Source organism: Gavia stellata, unplaced genomic scaffold (genome assembly GCF_030936135.1).
Source record: "Gavia stellata isolate bGavSte3 unplaced genomic scaffold, bGavSte3.hap2 HAP2_SCAFFOLD_34, whole genome shotgun sequence".
In the NCBI taxonomy this organism is placed as follows: Eukaryota; Metazoa; Chordata; class Aves; order Gaviiformes; family Gaviidae; genus Gavia; species Gavia stellata.
Genome location: NW_026776320.1, coordinates 2,266,468 through 2,283,947, shown reverse-complemented (window position 1 = coordinate 2,283,947; position 17,480 = coordinate 2,266,468). Strand labels below are relative to the sequence as shown.

Here is a 17,480-nt window from a genome sequence, read left to right as displayed (position 1 = left end):
TATGTGCTTAAAAGGACCATAAGCAGCAAGGCAGAGCGTTGTACCAAAGGAAAGGACTACTCTGTTGAAACGACTGTTTCAGTGTAATGGAAGAAGTGTAGTGATGTTGCTGTGTACTCCTAACTCCAATACATTCAGTATACAGCAAATGTTTCCATAGCATTTCTCTCACATTGTCGTATGTTCTCTGCAGTAGGTACAAAGGCCTCATTAGGTTGAAGAGTATTTTCTGACAAACACATTTTTTAAGCTTAGTCATACAAACCTCGGAGGACAGTCTTGTTACAGACTGTAAATGCTGAAAAAGGACACTATACTATATGCCTCTGGCTGCCTAATGGGTTGAAGAAGTAGGCAATACTACATGAATACAGGAAGGCATATACACTGTTGGCTAACAACTTAAATCACACGGACTAAGCCTTTCATTTCTAAAAGTCAAAATCACAAGCTGAACAGCTTTTGAAAAAGGTTGCTAAATACACATGGGTGTGCTGCATTCCTGTTTGTGTACTATTTAATTTTTCATAAGAAGGATCTTCTATCACTGTATGAATGTTCTCTGAGGCATAATGATGGTGTTCGGATTTTAGAAAAGCTGTAGGCCATTACTTTTTTCCCTACAATTCATTTTACTGAATAATTAAGAGATTACATTATGTCACCTGATTAGAATATATTAATTAAGCTTAGAGACTTTGTTCCGTTCACATACTAAATATTTCATTTCATTTGCTGTGTTTGGAGGACATAATTCTGGGCCGGTCGTATGGTACATTGGCACATTATGGAAGGATTGGACTCTCACCCTGACTGGAGGAAAAGATTAAAGAAGCTGTAAAGGAGACCACATGACTATGGAGTAGGTTGTCTGAAAGCATGAATGGCCTGTCAGAGAGCAAGAAAAACAGGAAGCTAATGGCTAGGAGGGAGGGTCAGGCAGAGGAACGGTTTGGTTTATTTCTAATAATGGAAGTAGAGATGTGTGATTTTGCTGTTGCTGTTCCCTTGTGAAGAATGTATTTTAAAGGTGGGTTTTTCTGTCCTTGAAGGCAAGGACAACACTGGGAAGTACACACAAAGTGAGGTCAAGAAGACTGAACAGTCTCAGCTGAAATAAAAATGACAGGATCAGCAGAAGAGAGAGAAAACATTTATCCTAGAGCGTAATATGGTTACGGGTCTTTCCTAGCAGTCCTAGATTTCAGTCCATTTACTTAGTAGCAGAAACTGCACCTGTGTCATACATCCTGGTATGTGTCCTGAGGAACTCCCTGTTCCTACTTGGTGATGCTAATATACAGGATTTCATTTAGTCGGTATGTTAGAACATTTGTTTTATGTCTTGGTACACATACCAACTAATGAGCCCTCACGGGTTCATATGGAGTTATGGAAGTATTGCCAACCTGTATGAAAGATGGGAAAAGAGGAGTAGAAAGGTTGAATAAATTGCCCAGTATTACCTAATATGCCAGTAAGAGGGCCAAAATTGCAGCTCAACATGCTGTACTCTGCTCCAAGCAGCGCTACCTTGGGACCACCACTTTAAAAGAGTTCTGAAGTAACCATAAATTTGTATGTGAAAATACTGAGCTGAAGGAAATCACCACTAACAAAGGGAATCTGAGTCTCCCTGTAGTCAGTGGAGTTGTAGCTACCTAAGCCAATAAATAGAAACAGCAATGAGATGATGCTAAAGCATCTGCCCAGGCTGTTCTCTTGCTGATGGATGATTGTTTCTGCTGGTACATTGGAGAGTTTCAGATCTGAGTCCTTTATTACACTAATTAATTCCACATATTTTTGGTGCTTATGCATTTGATATTTAAACAAGACTATCGCTTTCCCCTCTTTTTTATCCAGCATATGTGTATGTCTCTAGGAAGTGCTTGCAGCTTGGAATGGCTCTGATTTCCTGTTTTTGAGCAAAAGCATGAAGCAGTAGAAAGTCAGTAGTAAGTCAAACACAGTACAGAACTTACCTTCTCCTATCACCGCTGCTTTTGCTGCACGTGTATTAACGCAGTGCAGGAGAGATCTAGGGTGGATGCTGAAGCTGAGAAAAGCCACCACACAGCCCAGCTTGGCCAGCCCGAAGCAGACGTAGATGAGGTCAGGTCCATTACCCATCAGCAGGGCCACTGTGTCGCCTTTTTTCAGATTCCCAGAGTGTAGGAAGACCTGCGCTACACTGCTGATCCTCCTGTCCGCATCCTGGTAGGTGTTCACCTTCCCTTCGGAGATGAGGAACAGCTTGTGGGGAATCTTTCCCACTCTCTGCATGAACAGGTCAATTATGGAGAGAATTCCACTGCTTGCCCACTTCTTTGCTCTTGCTTTTAAGCTCTTGCGCCTCAAGAAGTAGATCAGATCTTCCCAGAAAGATGGGAAAAAGGTCTTCAGAGACACAAGCAGCAACACTAGTCCTCCAGCAACTGTCAAAAGCCACGTGCATAGCCACGTGCAAAGTGACAGCCCCGTGCAAGCCCATATTATTTCCTGGGGGGGGGGGGGAATAATAGATTAGCTATTTCAGAGGTATAAAAGACATTACTATAATTAATAATGAGTTTTAAGACAGAGACTGGGAGTTAATAAGCTAATTACAATTCCACCATTTAATTTGAGAACTTTTAAAAATACCATATTGGAGTTCACCAGAATACAAAGGCCCAGAACAATATAAAAAAGAAAAAGGGAGTAAAGAGTGAAAAAGATTGTGCAGTTTGTCAGGGCAGAGGAGTTCATCCAGAGTAAAGAATGTGGCCAGGGTGACAGTAGAATGAAAAAGACACTGGCAATTAAAAACAAGTTGGAAGTTTAGAAATGTAAAAAGGATCCAAAAACCAAATGAAAGAAAACGAATTCAGGAAGCAATTTGACACATTTTTTTTTTTTTAAAACTTGGAGTCATAATTTTGTCTAGATTGTTTTTGTACCCTGGCAAATCCCCAAAAAGTTGGAAACAAACAGTTAATTCGTATGGTATCGTATGTGTATTATGGATGTATGCTAAGTATTGTGCATCTGTAAGATGCGCCCAACATGCTCTTCTTCGCTGCCTGCGTTGTTTTTGTGGTCCCATGGAATTTGAGACCATCATCTAATCCTCCACAGGTTTGAGCAGTCTGATGAACATGCACACGTTTCAGGCAATACACTGTGTACCTTCTCAGGTAGCCAGGTTTCACCTCAGGATTTTCTGGCATTTGCAATACATGGTGATTCATAACTTTGCATTATTTATCATTTTTTCAGTATTTAGAACAGCACCCTGAAGTCTCAAACAACATCATGCACAAGCACGTACTAAGATTTGGAAAAAAACCTTTCTAGCGTCAGTGTTATTAACTTTGTTAGCGTATTTCAGGCAACCAGTAATTGCCATCTCTTGAAACGGTCATCGAGGAGGACTTATGAAGATCACACAAGATCCCTACAATCTGATGTGCGTAACATCGACCGGTCTCCTTTTTGAAGTTTCAGCCATGATTACTACAAATACTTGAAACACCTTGTGTGACAATCTAGGATTCAGGAACACTTGAGCAGTCTGGGAGCCTTTTCTAAATGATGTGGCCTCCACTCTGCAGTTTAGAAATATTTTACTGACAAGCTGGACTTTTGGTATGTTCATCAAGATTGCTTACATTTTTAACAACATTCCGTGACTATACTAACTTGTGGACTTTTTTGCCGCAGGCAGGGTCTTGTATGTACCATAAAGCATAGGTAAAGTTGTGTGGGTAAAAGAGCAGGTAAGACTCTCCAGAAATGTTCTGCAGTCCTAGGGAAATGTAAACAGCCCTGTGTGTGTTGGCCCCGACGTCAAGTTCATGTCCTACTTCTCTGAGGTATCTGAGATGTCCCTGAGATACCTGAGATGTCCCTGAGATACCTGAGGTACATAGCCTTTAGGTAATTGCCCATGTAGTTAGTATTACAACGAGCCTAGAAGTGCGTACAAGACCAAGGATCTCTCATGCAGACTTTGAATAGTGATCCATCAGGCTGCCCAAATGTCCACTGTGGGAAAAAAAAATTTTCAGGATAGAGCTGGCCTTTTAATAGCCTTTTAATAGCCTTAGTGTTTTGAACAGGTGCTACATAACCTCTGCTCTGAAATTTGGAAAATTTGCAAATTGCAAGTTGCAAAATTTGCAAAATTGCAATTGAATTCAAGAAAATTGGTCACCAAACTCCCTGGCTTTGGTTTGTCGGGGTTTTTTGGTGCTATAGAGTCAGAAAGTGGGGAAACCCGGAGTTTTGTTTACTTACTCTCTCTGCTTTGCTCCTCTTTGTTTCTTTTCAGCTTTTCCTCTGCAGTCACAAGGATCAAAAACATTTCCTCGTAATGAAAACTGAGATTCTTAAGCATCTCTGGGTGTTCAGAGCCTGAGCTTGAAGTAAAACACAAAAGGCTAAGACAGTAGTCAACGGCATTGAAATGCACAATTAACTATCTTCCAGTATTTAGGCAACCACAGCACTAATGACAAACAGGAAGGCTTTCCAAACACAGTGAGCCCAAACATTCACTAAGAATTCAAGTGAAGGTTCTGTTTTCCAAGTCATCTGCCAGCTTTTTCAGTTACACAACATGCTACCCTTGCTAAAAGCAATCTAATCAGCAGGCAGCAAAAGTTCCGTTTTGAAGCTCACCCTACTGTCTCGTTAATAGGAATAGGTTAAGAAGTTTATCTGATTGAGGCAGAGAGGCACAGAAGACAGCTTCAGAGAAGTGTAAGGCAAGCAAAGAAAGGAAATAATCTAATCTGACTTCAGCTACATACAGTGGACGTTGTTCTGTGTAAGTACTGAGAAATTACCTATAAAAGACATGAGAACATTATAATTTAGCTAAGTGTATAACCAGTGCTTTTTCCAGCATCTGAATGATAAGTAAACAGATATTTTCTTACCAACTTTTTGATTTTGTACTTTGATTAGTGTCCTGTATTCGGTTAGATCCTTTCTGCCCCTGTGCATCACTCATAGGAAGGTTGCGTGGGTAATCTGAACATACTCAGTTTATCCAAGCAGATGCTCTCCTGAAGCTCCACACCCGTAGTGTTTCACTGGTGACTGCATGCCCACACATACAGCTGAAGCCTCCTTTCTGTCTCCTGGATGTCCCAGGTCTCCTGTTCTGTAGTTCCTCAGCTTTGCAGCTATCTTCAAGCATCTGACTGAAAGGGAATCGGACGTTGCACCTTAGAACGCAGTGTGTTTGCTGACTGTATGGAGAGTGAATTGTTAAAAGCAAAAGCAGTCAATTACGCTCTGTTAGTTTATGTGCTTAAAAGGACCATAAGCAGCAAGGCAGAGCGTTGTACCAAAGGAAAGGACTACTCTGTTGAAACGACTGTTTCAGTGTAATGGAAGAAGTGTAGTGATGTTGCTGTGTACTCCTAACTCCAATACATTCAGTATACAGCAAATGTTTCCATAGCATTTCTCTCACATTGTCGTATGTTCTCTGCAGTAGGTACAAAGGCCTCATTAGGTTGAAGAGTATTTTCTGACAAACACATTTTTTAAGCTTAGTCATACAAACCTCGGAGGACAGTCTTGTTACAGACTGTAAATGCTGAAAAAGGACACTATACTATATGCCTCTGGCTGCCTAATGGGTTGAAGAAGTAGGCAATACTACATGAATACAGGAAGGCATATACACTGTTGGCTAACAACTTAAATCACACGGACTAAGCCTTTCATTTCTAAAAGTCAAAATCACAAGCTGAACAGCTTTTGAAAAAGGTTGCTAAATACACATGGGTGTGCTGCATTCCTGTTTGTGTACTATTTAATTTTTCATAAGAAGGATCTTCTATCACTGTATGAATGTTCTCTGAGGCATAATGATGGTGTTCGGATTTTAGAAAAGCTGTAGGCCATTACTTTTTTCCCTACAATTCATTTTACTGAATAATTAAGAGATTACATTATGTCACCTGATTAGAATATATTAATTAAGCTTAGAGACTTTGTTCCGTTCACATACTAAATATTTCATTTCATTTGCTGTGTTTGGAGGACATAATTCTGGGCCGGTCGTATGGTACATTGGCACATTATGGAAGGATTGGACTCTCACCCTGACTGGAGGAAAAGATTAAAGAAGCTGTAAAGGAGACCACATGACTATGGAGTAGGTTGTCTGAAAGCATGAATGGCCTGTCAGAGAGCAAGAAAAACAGGAAGCTAATGGCTAGGAGGGAGGGTCAGGCAGAGGAACGGTTTGGTTTATTTCTAATAATGGAAGTAGAGATGTGTGATTTTGCTGTTGCTGTTCCCTTGTGAAGAATGTATTTTAAAGGTGGGTTTTTCTGTCCTTGAAGGCAAGGACAACACTGGGAAGTACACACAAAGTGAGGTCAAGAAGACTGAACAGTCTCAGCTGAAATAAAAACGACAGGATCAGCAGAAGAGAGAGAAAACATTTATCCTAGAGCGTAATATGGTTACGGGTCTTTCCTAGCAGTCCTAGATTTCAGTCCATTTACTTAGTAGCAGAAACTGCACCTGTGTCATACATCCTGGTATGTGTCCTGAGGAACTCCCTGTTCCTACTTGGTGATGCTAATATACAGGATTTCATTTAGTCGGTATGTTAGAACATTTGTTTTATGTCTTGGTACACATACCAACTAATGAGCCCTCACGGGTTCATATGGAGTTATGGAAGTATTGCCAACCTGTATGAAAGATGGGAAAAGAGGAGTAGAAAGGTTGAATAAATTGCCCAGTATTACCTAATACGCCAGTAAGAGGGCCAAAATTGCAGCTCAACATGCTGTACTCTGCTCCAAGCAGCGCTACCTTGGGACCACCACTTTAAAAGAGTTCTGAAGTAACCATAAATTTGTATGTGAAAATACTGAGCTGAAGGAAATCACCACTAACAAAGGGAATCTGAGTCTCCCTGTAGTCAGTGGAGTTGTAGCTACCTAAGCCAATAAATAGAAACAGCAATGAGATGATGCTAAAGCATCTGCCCAGGCTGTTCTCTTGCTGATGGATGATTGTTTCTGCTGGTACATTGGAGAGTTTCAGATCTGAGTCCTTTATTACACTAATTAATTCCACATATTTTTGGTGCTTATGCATTTGATATTTAAACAAGACTATCGCTTTCCCCTCTTTTTTATCCAGCATATGTGTATGTCTCTAGGAAGTGCTTGCAGCTTGGAATGGCTCTGATTTCCTGTTTTTGAGCAAAAGCATGAAGCAGTAGAAAGTCAGTAGTAAGTCAAACACAGTACAGAACTTACCTTCTCCTATCACCGCTGCTTTTGCTGCACGTGTATTAACGCAGTGCAGGAGAGATCTAGGGTGGATGCTGAAGCTGAGAAAAGCCACCACACAGCCCAGCTTGGCCAGCCCGAAGCAGACGTAGATGAGGTCAGGTCCATTACCCATCAGCAGGGCCACTGTGTCGCCTTTTTTCAGATTCCCAGAGTGTAGGAAGACCTGCGCTACCCTGCTGATCCTCCTGTCCGCATCCTGGTAGGTGTTCACCTTCCCTTCGGAGATGAGGAACAGCTTGTGGGGAATCTTTCCCACTCTCTGCATGAACAGGTCAATTATGGAGAGAATTCCACTGCTTGCCCACTTCTTTGCTCTTGCTTTTAAGCTCTTGCGCCTCAAGAAGTAGATCAGATCTTCCCAGAAAGATGGGAAAAAGGTCTTCAGAGACACAAGCAGCAACACTAGTCCTCCAGCAACTGTCAAAAGCCACGTGCATAGCCACGTGCAAAGTGACAGCCCCGTGCAAGCCCATATTATTTCCTGGGGGGGGGGGGGGGGGGAATAATAGATTAGCTATTTCAGAGGTATAAAAGACATTACTATAATTAATAATGAGTTTTAAGACAGAGACTGGGAGTTAATAAGCTAATTACAATTCCACCATTTAATTTGAGAACTTTTAAAAATACCATATTGGAGTTCACCAGAATACAAAGGCCCAGAACAATATAAAAAAGAAAAAGGGAGTAAAGAGTGAAAAAGATTGTGCAGTTTGTCAGGGCAGAGGAGTTCATCCAGAGTAAAGAATGTGGCCAGGGTGACAGTAGAATGAAAAAGACACTGGCAATTAAAAACAAGTTGGAAGTTTAGAAATGTAAAAAGGATCCAAAAACCAAATGAAAGAAAACGAATTCAGGAAGCAATTTGACACATTTTTTTTTTTTTAAAACTTGGAGTCATAATTTTGTCTAGATTGTTTTTGTACCCTGGCAAATCCCCAAAAAGTTGGAAACAAACAGTTAATTCGTATGGTATCGTATGTGTATTATGGATGTATGCTAAGTATTGTGCATCTGTAAGATGCGCCCAACATGCTCTTCTTCGCTGCCTGCGTTGTTTTTGTGGTCCCATGGAATTTGAGACCATCATCTAATCCTCCACAGGTTTGAGCAGTCTGATGAACATGCACACGTTTCAGGCAATACACTGTGTACCTTCTCAGGTAGCCAGGTTTCACCTCAGGATTTTCTGGCATTTGCAATACATGGTGATTCATAACTTTGCATTATTTATCATTTTTTCAGTATTTAGAACAGCACCCTGAAGTCTCAAACAACATCATGCACAAGCACGTACTAAGATTTGGAAAAAAACCTTTCTAGCGTCAGTGTTATTAACTTTGTTAGCGTATTTCAGGCAACCAGTAATTGCCATCTCTTGAAACGGTCATCGAGGAGGACTTATGAAGATCACACAAGATCCCTACAATCTGATGTGCGTAACATCGACCGGTCTCCTTTTTGAAGTTTCAGCCATGATTACTACAAATGCTTGAAACACCTTGTGTGACAATCTAGGATTCAGGAACACTTGAGCAGTCTGGGAGCCTTTTCTAAATGATGTGGCCTCCACTCTGCAGTTTAGAAATATTTTACTGACAAGCTGGACTTTTGGTATGTTCATCAAGATTGCTTACATTTTTAACAACATTCCGTGACTATACTAACTTGTGGACTTTTTTGCCGCAGGCAGGGTCTTGTATGTACCATAAAGCATAGGTAAAGTTGTGTGGGTAAAAGAGCAGGTAAGACTCTCCAGAAATGTTCTGCAGTCCTAGGGAAATGTAAACAGCCCTGTGTGTGTTGGCCCCGACGTCAAGTTCATGTCCTACTTCTCTGAGGTATCTGAGATGTCCCTGAGATACCTGAGATGTCCCTGAGATACCTGAGGTACATAGCCTTTAGGTAATTGCCCATGTAGTTAGTATTACAACGAGCCTAGAAGTGCGTACAAGACCAAGGATCTCTCATGCAGACTTTGAATAGTGATCCATCAGGCTGCCCAAATGTCCACTGTGGGAAAAAAAAATTTTCAGGATAGAGCTGGCCTTTTAATAGCCTTTTAATAGCCTTAGTGTTTTGAACAGGTGCTACATAACCTCTGCTCTGAAATTTGGAAAATTTGCAAATTGCAAGTTGCAAAATTTGCAAAATTGCAATTGAATTCAAGAAAATTGGTCACCAAACTCCCTGGCTTTGGTTTGTCGGGGTTTTTTGGTGCTATAGAGTCAGAAAGTGGGGAAACCCGGAGTTTTGTTTACTTACTCTCTCTGCTTTGCTCCTCTTTGTTTCTTTTCAGCTTTTCCTCTGCAGTCACAAGGATCAAAAACATTTCCTCGTAATGAAAACTGAGATTCTTAAGCATCTCTGGGTGTTCAGAGCCTGAGCTTGAAGTAAAACACAAAAGGCTAAGACAGTAGTCAACGGCATTGAAATGCACAATTAACTATCTTCCAGTATTTAGGCAACCACAGCACTAATGACAAACAGGAAGGCTTTCCAAACACAGTGAGCCCAAACATTCACTAAGAATTCAAGTGAAGGTTCTGTTTTCCAAGTCATCTGCCAGCTTTTTCAGTTACACAACATGCTACCCTTGCTAAAAGCAATCTAATCAGCAGGCAGCAAAAGTTCCGTTTTGAAGCTCACCCTACTGTCTCGTTAATAGGAATAGGTTAAGAAGTTTATCTGATTGAGGCAGAGAGGCACAGAAGACAGCTTCAGAGAAGTGTAAGGCAAGCAAAGAAAGGAAATAATCTAATCTGACTTCAGCTACATACAGTGGACGTTGTTCTGTGTAAGTACTGAGAAATTACCTATAAAAGACATGAGAACATTATAATTTAGCTAAGTGTATAACCAGTGCTTTTTCCAGCATCTGAATGATAAGTAAACAGATATTTTCTTACCAACTTTTTGATTTTGTACTTTGATTAGTGTCCTGTATTCGGTTAGATCCTTTCTGCCCCTGTGCATCACTCATAGGAAGGTTGCGTGGGTAATCTGAACATACTCAGTTTATCCAAGCAGATGCTCTCCTGAAGCTCCACACCCGTAGTGTTTCACTGGTGACTGCATGCCCACACATACAGCTGAAGCCTCCTTTCTGTCTCCTGGATGTCCCAGGTCTCCTGTTCTGTAGTTCCTCAGCTTTGCAGCTATCTTCAAGCATCTGACTGAAAGGGAATCAGACGTTGCACCTTAGAACGCAGTGTGTTTGCTGACTGTATGGAGAGTGAATTGTTAAAAGCAAAAGCAGTCAATTACGCTCTGTTAGTTTATGTGCTTAAAAGGACCATAAGCAGCAAGGCAGAGCGTTGTACCAAAGGAAAGGACTACTCTGTTGAAACGACTGTTTCAGTGTAATGGAAGAAGTGTAGTGATGTTGCTGTGTACTCCTAACTCCAATACATTCAGTATACAGCAAATGTTTCCATAGCATTTCTCTCACATTGTCGTATGTTCTCTGCAGTAGGTACAAAGGCCTCATTAGGTTGAAGAGTATTTTCTGACAAACACATTTTTTAAGCTTAGTCATACAAACCTCGGAGGACAGTCTTGTTACAGACTGTAAATGCTGAAAAAGGACACTATACTATATGCCTCTGGCTGCCTAATGGGTTGAAGAAGTAGGCAATACTACATGAATACAGGAAGGCATATACACTGTTGGCTAACAACTTAAATCACACGGACTAAGCCTTTCATTTCTAAAAGTCAAAATCACAAGCTGAACAGCTTTTGAAAAAGGTTGCTAAATACACATGGGTGTGCTGCATTCCTGTTTGTGTACTATTTAATTTTTCATAAGAAGGATCTTCTATCACTGTATGAATGTTCTCTGAGGCATAATGATGGTGTTCGGATTTTAGAAAAGCTGTAGGCCATTACTTTTTTCCCTACAATTCATTTTACTGAATAATTAAGAGATTACATTATGTCACCTGATTAGAATATATTAATTAAGCTTAGAGACTTTGTTCCGTTCACATACTAAATATTTCATTTCATTTGCTGTGTTTGGAGGACATAATTCTGGGCCGGTCGTATGGTACATTGGCACATTATGGAAGGATTGGACTCTCACCCTGACTGGAGGAAAAGATTAAAGAAGCTGTAAAGGAGACCACATGACTATGGAGTAGGTTGTCTGAAAGCATGAATGGCCTGTCAGAGAGCAAGAAAAACAGGAAGCTAATGGCTAGGAGGGAGGGTCAGGCAGAGGAACGGTTTGGTTTATTTCTAATAATGGAAGTAGAGATGTGTGATTTTGCTGTTGCTGTTCCCTTGTGAAGAATGTATTTTAAAGGTGGGTTTTTCTGTCCTTGAAGGCAAGGACAACACTGGGAAGTACACACAAAGTGAGGTCAAGAAGACTGAACAGTCTCAGCTGAAATAAAAACGACAGGATCAGCAGAAGAGAGAGAAAACATTTATCCTAGAGCGTAATATGGTTACGGGTCTTTCCTAGCAGTCCTAGATTTCAGTCCATTTACTTAGTAGCAGAAACTGCACCTGTGTCATACATCCTGGTATGTGTCCTGAGGAACTCCCTGTTCCTACTTGGTGATGCTAATATACAGGATTTCATTTAGTCGGTATGTTAGAACATTTGTTTTATGTCTTGGTACACATACCAACTAATGAGCCCTCACGGGTTCATATGGAGTTATGGAAGTATTGCCAACCTGTATGAAAGATGGGAAAAGAGGAGTAGAAAGGTTGAATAAATTGCCCAGTATTACCTAATACGCCAGTAAGAGGGCCAAAATTGCAGCTCAACATGCTGTACTCTGCTCCAAGCAGCGCTACCTTGGGACCACCACTTTAAAAGAGTTCTGAAGTAACCATAAATTTGTATGTGAAAATACTGAGCTGAAGGAAATCACCACTAACAAAGGGAATCTGAGTCTCCCTGTAGTCAGTGGAGTTGTAGCTACCTAAGCCAATAAATAGAAACAGCAATGAGATGATGCTAAAGCATCTGCCCAGGCTGTTCTCTTGCTGATGGATGATTGTTTCTGCTGGTACATTGGAGAGTTTCAGATCTGAGTCCTTTATTACACTAATTAATTCCACATATTTTTGGTGCTTATGCATTTGATATTTAAACAAGACTATCGCTTTCCCCTCTTTTTTATCCAGCATATGTGTATGTCTCTAGGAAGTGCTTGCAGCTTGGAATGGCTCTGATTTCCTGTTTTTGAGCAAAAGCATGAAGCAGTAGAAAGTCAGTAGTAAGTCAAACACAGTACAGAACTTACCTTCTCCTATCACCGCTGCTTTTGCTGCACGTGTATTAACGCAGTGCAGGAGAGATCTAGGGTGGATGCTGAAGCTGAGAAAAGCCACCACACAGCCCAGCTTGGCCAGCCCGAAGCAGACGTAGATGAGGTCAGGTCCATTACCCATCAGCAGGGCCACTGTGTCGCCTTTTTTCAGATTCCCAGAGTGTAGGAAGACCTGCGCTACCCTGCTGATCCTCCTGTCCGCATCCTGGTAGGTGTTCACCTTCCCTTCGGAGATGAGGAACAGCTTGTGGGGAATCTTTCCCACTCTCTGCATGAACAGGTCAATTATGGAGAGAATTCCACTGCTTGCCCACTTCTTTGCTCTTGCTTTTAAGCTCTTGCGCCTCAAGAAGTAGATCAGATCTTCCCAGAAAGATGGGAAAAAGGTCTTCAGAGACACAAGCAGCAACACTAGTCCTCCAGCAACTGTCAAAAGCCACGTGCATAGCCACGTGCAAAGTGACAGCCCCGTGCAAGCCCATATTATTTCCTGGGGGGGGGGGGAGAATAATAGATTAGCTATTTCAGAGGTATAAAAGACATTACTATAATTAATAATGAGTTTTAAGACAGAGACTGGGAGTTAATAAGCTAATTACAATTCCACCATTTAATTTGAGAACTTTTAAAAATACCATATTGGAGTTCACCAGAATACAAAGGCCCAGAACAATATAAAAAAGAAAAAGGGAGTAAAGAGTGAAAAAGATTGTGCAGTTTGTCAGGGCAGAGGAGTTCATCCAGAGTAAAGAATGTGGCCAGGGTGACAGTAGAATGAAAAAGACACTGGCAATTAAAAACAAGTTGGAAGTTTAGAAATGTAAAAAGGATCCAAAAACCAAATGAAAGAAAACGAATTCAGGAAGCAATTTGACACATTTTTTTTTTTTTAAAACTTGGAGTCATAATTTTGTCTAGATTGTTTTTGTACCCTGGCAAATCCCCAAAAAGTTGGAAACAAACAGTTAATTCGTATGGTATCGTATGTGTATTATGGATGTATGCTAAGTATTGTGCATCTGTAAGATGCGCCCAACATGCTCTTCTTCGCTGCCTGCGTTGTTTTTGTGGTCCCATGGAATTTGAGACCATCATCTAATCCTCCACAGGTTTGAGCAGTCTGATGAACATGCACACGTTTCAGGCAATACACTGTGTACCTTCTCAGGTAGCCAGGTTTCACCTCAGGATTTTCTGGCATTTGCAATACATGGTGATTCATAACTTTGCATTATTTATCATTTTTTCAGTATTTAGAACAGCACCCTGAAGTCTCAAACAACATCATGCACAAGCACGTACTAAGATTTGGAAAAAAACCTTTCTAGCGTCAGTGTTATTAACTTTGTTAGCGTATTTCAGGCAACCAGTAATTGCCATCTCTTGAAACGGTCATCGAGGAGGACTTATGAAGATCACACAAGATCCCTACAATCTGATGTGCGTAACATCGACCGGTCTCCTTTTTGAAGTTTCAGCCATGATTACTACAAATACTTGAAACACCTTGTGTGACAATCTAGGATTCAGGAACACTTGAGCAGTCTGGGAGCCTTTTCTAAATGATGTGGCCTCCACTCTGCAGTTTAGAAATATTTTACTGACAAGCTGGACTTTTGGTATGTTCATCAAGATTGCTTACATTTTTAACAACATTCCGTGACTATACTAACTTGTGGACTTTTTTGCCGCAGGCAGGGTCTTGTATGTACCATAAAGCATAGGTAAAGTTGTGTGGGTAAAAGAGCAGGTAAGACTCTCCAGAAATGTTCTGCAGTCCCAGGGAAATGTAAACAGCCCTGTGTGTGTTGGCCCCGACGTCAAGTTCATGTCCTACTTCTCTGAGGTACCTGAGATGTCCCTGAGATACCTGAGGTACATAGCCTTTAGGTAATTGCCCATGTAGTTAGTATTACAACGAGCCTAGAAGTGCGTACAAGACCAAGGATCTCTCATGCAGACTTTGAATAGTGATCCATCAGGCTGCCCAAATGTCCACTGTGGGAAAAAAAAATTTTCAGGATAGAGCTAGCCTTTTAATAACCTTTTAATAGCCTTAGTGTTTTGAACAGGTGCTACATAACCTCTGCTCTGAAATTTGGAAAATTTGCAAATTGCAAGTTGCAAAATTTGCAAAATTGCAATTGAATTCAAGAAAATTGGTCACCAAACTCCCTGGCTTTGGTTTGTCGGGGTTTTTTGGTGCTATAGAGTCAGAAAGTGGGGAAACCCGGAGTTTTGTTTACTTACTCTCTCTGCTTTGCTCCTCTTTGTTTCTTTTCAGCTTTTCCTCTGCAGTCACAAGGATCAAAAACATTTCCTCGTAATGAAAACTGAGATTCTTAAGCATCTCTGGGTGTTCAGAGCTTGAGCTTGAAGTAAATCTTTTTACTTCCAAAAAAGTAGGTGCCCCCCAGGACCTCCAGGGCTGTTTCTGCTTTCCAGCCAGGCAGCCTGCCGCAGGTGCTGGTGCCGGGGGTTGTCCCTCCCCAGGTGCAGGGCTTTGCGCTTCCCCTTGCTGCAGTTCTTGGGGCTGATGCCTTGGCAGGGTACGACCCCAGGTTGATGCAGAGAGCAGCACCATTGGTGACTCGGCGCAGGAGGAGGGATTTGGGTGCCGCCGTAGGGAGGCTGCCCCGGGCAGCGCAGGCTGGTAGGAGAGCGGAGCCCCGCGACGTGGGGCAGAGGGTGCGGTGAGGAGGAGGACGGGCCTGGGGTGATGAGCGATGGGGCACGGGCTGGCCCTGGAGACCCCCCGGCTGGAAACATCTGTCCGGGGACCAGCTGCAGAGATGCAGGCCTGGAGCTGGGCCGCACTTGCCTGCGGGCAGTTTATTTGGATTGATAGATCTGGGGCCGTCTGATGGACTTGCAGGCCGGCTGGCGCCCCAGCTGCTGGCCCGGCCCTGGTTTCGGCAGCTCCTGGGGCCTGGTCCTAGTTGGGCCGGTGGGGTGGCCTCTTGGGTGGCTGGCAAGAGTCCGGGGAGCTGCCGGCCCTCCTTTTCGGGGCTCGCCGAGGCCCTCCAGGGGAGCGGTCCCTGCCCCGGCTGGGAGTGGAGGGACCTGCCCCAGCCTCACCCGCATCCTCCTGCGGCTCTTCCTGCTCCCCGTGGGTGGGAACGGGGGCGTCGGGGGGGCTGCTGGGACCCCCACGAAGAGCAGCGCTTGAGGTGCCGGGGCGCTCCTCTTCGCCGGCTCCCGCAGGGCTGCCGGAGGGGCCTGGGCCAGGGGCAGGAGACCCCCTTCGGGAGGCAGCAGGCCGAGGGGCAGCCGCAGGGCTGCCCTCCCGCTCCTCGACGGCATGGCCGTCCTCGAGGCCCAGCAGGCGGTGGGCCTCCCTGCTGCAGCGCTGCACGGCGACGTTGATCAGCTGGTGTACGAACGTCGCCGCGCGCTCGTGGAGGCTGGCCTGCAGCAGCCGGACCAGGACCCCTTCGTCCAGCCCAAAGAAGCCCAGGACAGAGAGGGTGAGGTCCTCCAGCACAGCTGCCGTTGAGGGCTCCTCCGCAAAGATCAGCCCCAGCTGCTGTTGCAGCCAGGGCAGAAAGCGCTGGAGGAGAGCTGGGTGCTCGTCGAAGAGGGAGGCCCAGGTGTCGGGCTGGAGGCCGCCCACTGGAGGCCTGGGCCCCGACTCCACCGCCCGCGGCTGGGGTGTGACAGGGCGCGGGGGGCTCTGGGTGGCTGGCTGCCCGGGCGCTCCTCCTGCCTGGCGGGTGCTAACCAATGGTGATGCCGACCCAGATGGTGTGATGATGACCTCTTCGAAGTCATCATCTGCCCGCACCGAGTGCACGATGGACTGCACTCTCCTCTTGCAGAGGGGGCACTCGGGCTTGCTCTGAGCCCACCGCAGGATGCACCCGTAACAGAACTGGTGGAGGCACGGCATCACGTAGGCAGCATCATCCCAGCTGTCCAGGCATACTGGACAGCGGTCGCCTACCTCCATGGCCATGCTCTCCACTCACTGCGGTGGGCGGGGGGAGCCGGGGGTGAGGAACTGCTCCCTCCCTTTGGCGCTGCAGCAGCGGGTGTTGTGCTGGAAAAGGAAGAGAGGCCACGGTCATTGGGTGGCCCGGCGAGGGGTGGAAGAAATGCCCAGGTCCCTCAAGAAGGAAACCCTCCCAGCTCCCCAGGGTGAGGTTTCCCCACCCAGCTCACCGCTGCTGCTTCGAGCGCGTCTCCTGGGTGCCCCGGCTGCCTAAAGCTGGCAGGGCCAGGGATAATCTGCTGACGGCTCTGGGGTCAGGCACAGAGAGCTGCACGCAACAGCTCCCCAGTCAGGACACCAGCTCCAAGGCCTCGCTCAGCACTCCAGCCTCACAAGCTGCTCAGCTGGAGTGTGGGCATGAGCCAGCTCAGTGGGACTCAGTGCCCGCATAGGAGCAGCGAGGGTCGCCTGGTCACCATCGCTAGGTGACACAGCCCATCCGTTGCTGACAACAGAACCCATCGCTCGGGGACTCGGTGACATCAGGGTTTTCTCCTCTTTTTCTGCCCTAGCTGGAGGGCACAAGGGTGATCCCCTTTGCTCAGCACCCACCAGGCCTCATGCGGGCACTACATCCCACGTGGGGTCCCGGAGACACGTTGACAGAGCAGAGGGGCTCAGGGGAGGCAAGGAGGGTCTGTGGGGCTGGGGCTGGTTCAGCATGGAGCAGAGGTGGCATCGGGGCACCTCACAGCACACCCCGGTGCCTATGGGGAAGGTATCAAGGGGATGGGGACAGGCTCTTCCCAGCACTGCCTGGTGGGAGGGTGAGAGATGGCGGCACCTCCTGAAACAAGAGAGGTTCAAGCTGGAGGTAAGGGATCAAAACCAAAATCCCTGTGAGGATCATGAAGCACTGGAGTGGGTTGCCCAGAGACGAGG

General features: G+C 44.6%; 1 protein-coding gene across 1 annotated transcript in view; it reads right to left on the bottom strand.

The window, feature by feature from the left end:
• Positions 1–16,562, bottom strand: part of LOC132320859 (ATPase family AAA domain-containing protein 2-like) — a 47,651-nt gene extending 31,089 nt beyond the window's left edge. The window contains exons 1-3 of the mRNA XM_059834483.1: positions 16,551–16,562; positions 16,329–16,418; positions 15,898–16,133 (exon numbers count right to left, since the gene is read on the bottom strand). Of these exons, the coding sequence (XP_059690466.1) occupies positions 15,898–16,133; positions 16,329–16,418; positions 16,551–16,562 (338 nt within the window). The remainder of the gene's footprint in view (positions 1–15,897; positions 16,134–16,328; positions 16,419–16,550) is intronic.
• Between the last annotated feature and the right edge of the window lie 918 nt (positions 16,563–17,480).